The following is a 1,381-nucleotide window of genomic DNA, read 5'->3' on the forward strand; positions in this document are numbered from 1 at the left end:
TATATATATATATATATGCGTTGTAATTGCGAAGAGAATAAGGTTAAAAATTTGATACATTTCTATGCAAGAACAAAGGTATACATTCGTAAAGTAAACTGAGAACTTTACAGGAAGGGAGGAAGAAAGAACACGGTGAAGCCAGGGAAAGAAGATGAAACGGATTGTATTATTCATGTATCTTGAATAGTTACAGAGAAAGGCCTAATAAAGACTTAGCTAATGGTAAGCTAGTAAATACAGATAAAGAACCTAAGGGTATTACTTTATATGCTAATAGCCTCCCTCAACTTAAGCATTCGGATACCGAATGGTTAATTTGTTCCGTAATTCAGTGAATTGAGCGATCGAGAAGGGCTTTGTTAGGATGTCAGCTATTTGATCTTTGGAAGAGATGTTCTCGAGCTAGAAGTTGCCGGAGCCAATTTGCTGACGAATAAAGTATTAGTCAATCTCTATATGCTTTGTTCTTGTATGAAACACCGGGTTTTTGGCAATGGCCATAGCTAATGTGTTATCGCAGTGAATGATGGTCGGTGACGGTTGCGAGAGATTGAGTTCGGTGGCTAGTCGACGAAGCCATATCACGTCCGAAGCGGCAGCGGAGAGAGATCTGTTCTCAGCTTCGGTGGAGGATTTAGCTACGGTCGCCTGCTTTTTCACCGTCCAAGAAATAAGGTTGGGACCGAGGAAGCTGCAGAAGCCCGAAACCGAGTTTCAGTCGCTGGTGTCGGATGCCCAGTCCACGCCTGAATAAGTGCGTAGTTCCAGCGAGCCAGCGACGATAGGTAGTCCGGATGATAGGGTGCCTTTGATGTAGCGAAGAAGACGTTTGAGTGCCTTAAAGTCTTGTTCGGTTGGAGACTGCATATGTTGACAGATCTGGTTCGTTGCGAAGGCGATATCCGGTCTTGTGATAGAGAGGTATTGAAGTGATCCAGCGAGGCGGCGGTAGAGGGATGGATCCGGAAATGGTTGGGAATTAGATTCGTTCTGTTTCTTAGACGACGTGACCGGGGTAGGAGCTGCTTTGCAATCCTTGTAGCCTGCGTCGTTAAGAATTTTCATAGCATAGTGTTCTTGAGATAGAAAGTAGCCGAATTTGGAACGTGTCGCCTGAATTCCGAGGAAGAGCGAGATATTGCTAAGTTGTTTGAGGGCGGATTGAGTTTGCAGTTGTTGGAGGAGTAGCCGAATTACAGTGTCGTCGTTACCTATCACCAAGAAGTCGACTACGTAAATAAGAATATATATTTGAATGTTGTGTTTGTGTAAGATAAGAAGAGAGGGATCGGAACGACTAAACCCGAAGCCTTGTTGTTGGAGAAAACTGGTTAGTTTTTGAAACCATTACCGCGGTGCTTGTTTCAAGCCGTAGAGA

The 1,381-nt window shown here is 43.9% G+C and overlaps 1 protein-coding gene across 1 annotated transcript; it reads right to left on the bottom strand.

Annotated features, from left to right (window-relative positions):
* Positions 1-717: 717 nt before the first annotated feature.
* Positions 718-1,214, bottom strand: LOC110095777 (uncharacterized mitochondrial protein AtMg00810-like; the record flags this gene model as incomplete). Its single annotated transcript, XM_020821445.1, has 1 exon — positions 718-1,214. A coding segment is annotated over one exon (497 nt), but the record flags the coding sequence as incomplete, so codon positions are not given.
* Positions 1,215-1,381: the final 167 nt, after the last annotated feature.

The sequence above is a fragment of the Dendrobium catenatum genome, unplaced genomic scaffold (assembly GCF_001605985.2).
Source record: "Dendrobium catenatum unplaced genomic scaffold, ASM160598v2 original_scaffold_243769, whole genome shotgun sequence".
Taxonomy (NCBI): domain Eukaryota; kingdom Viridiplantae; phylum Streptophyta; class Magnoliopsida; order Asparagales; family Orchidaceae; genus Dendrobium; species Dendrobium catenatum.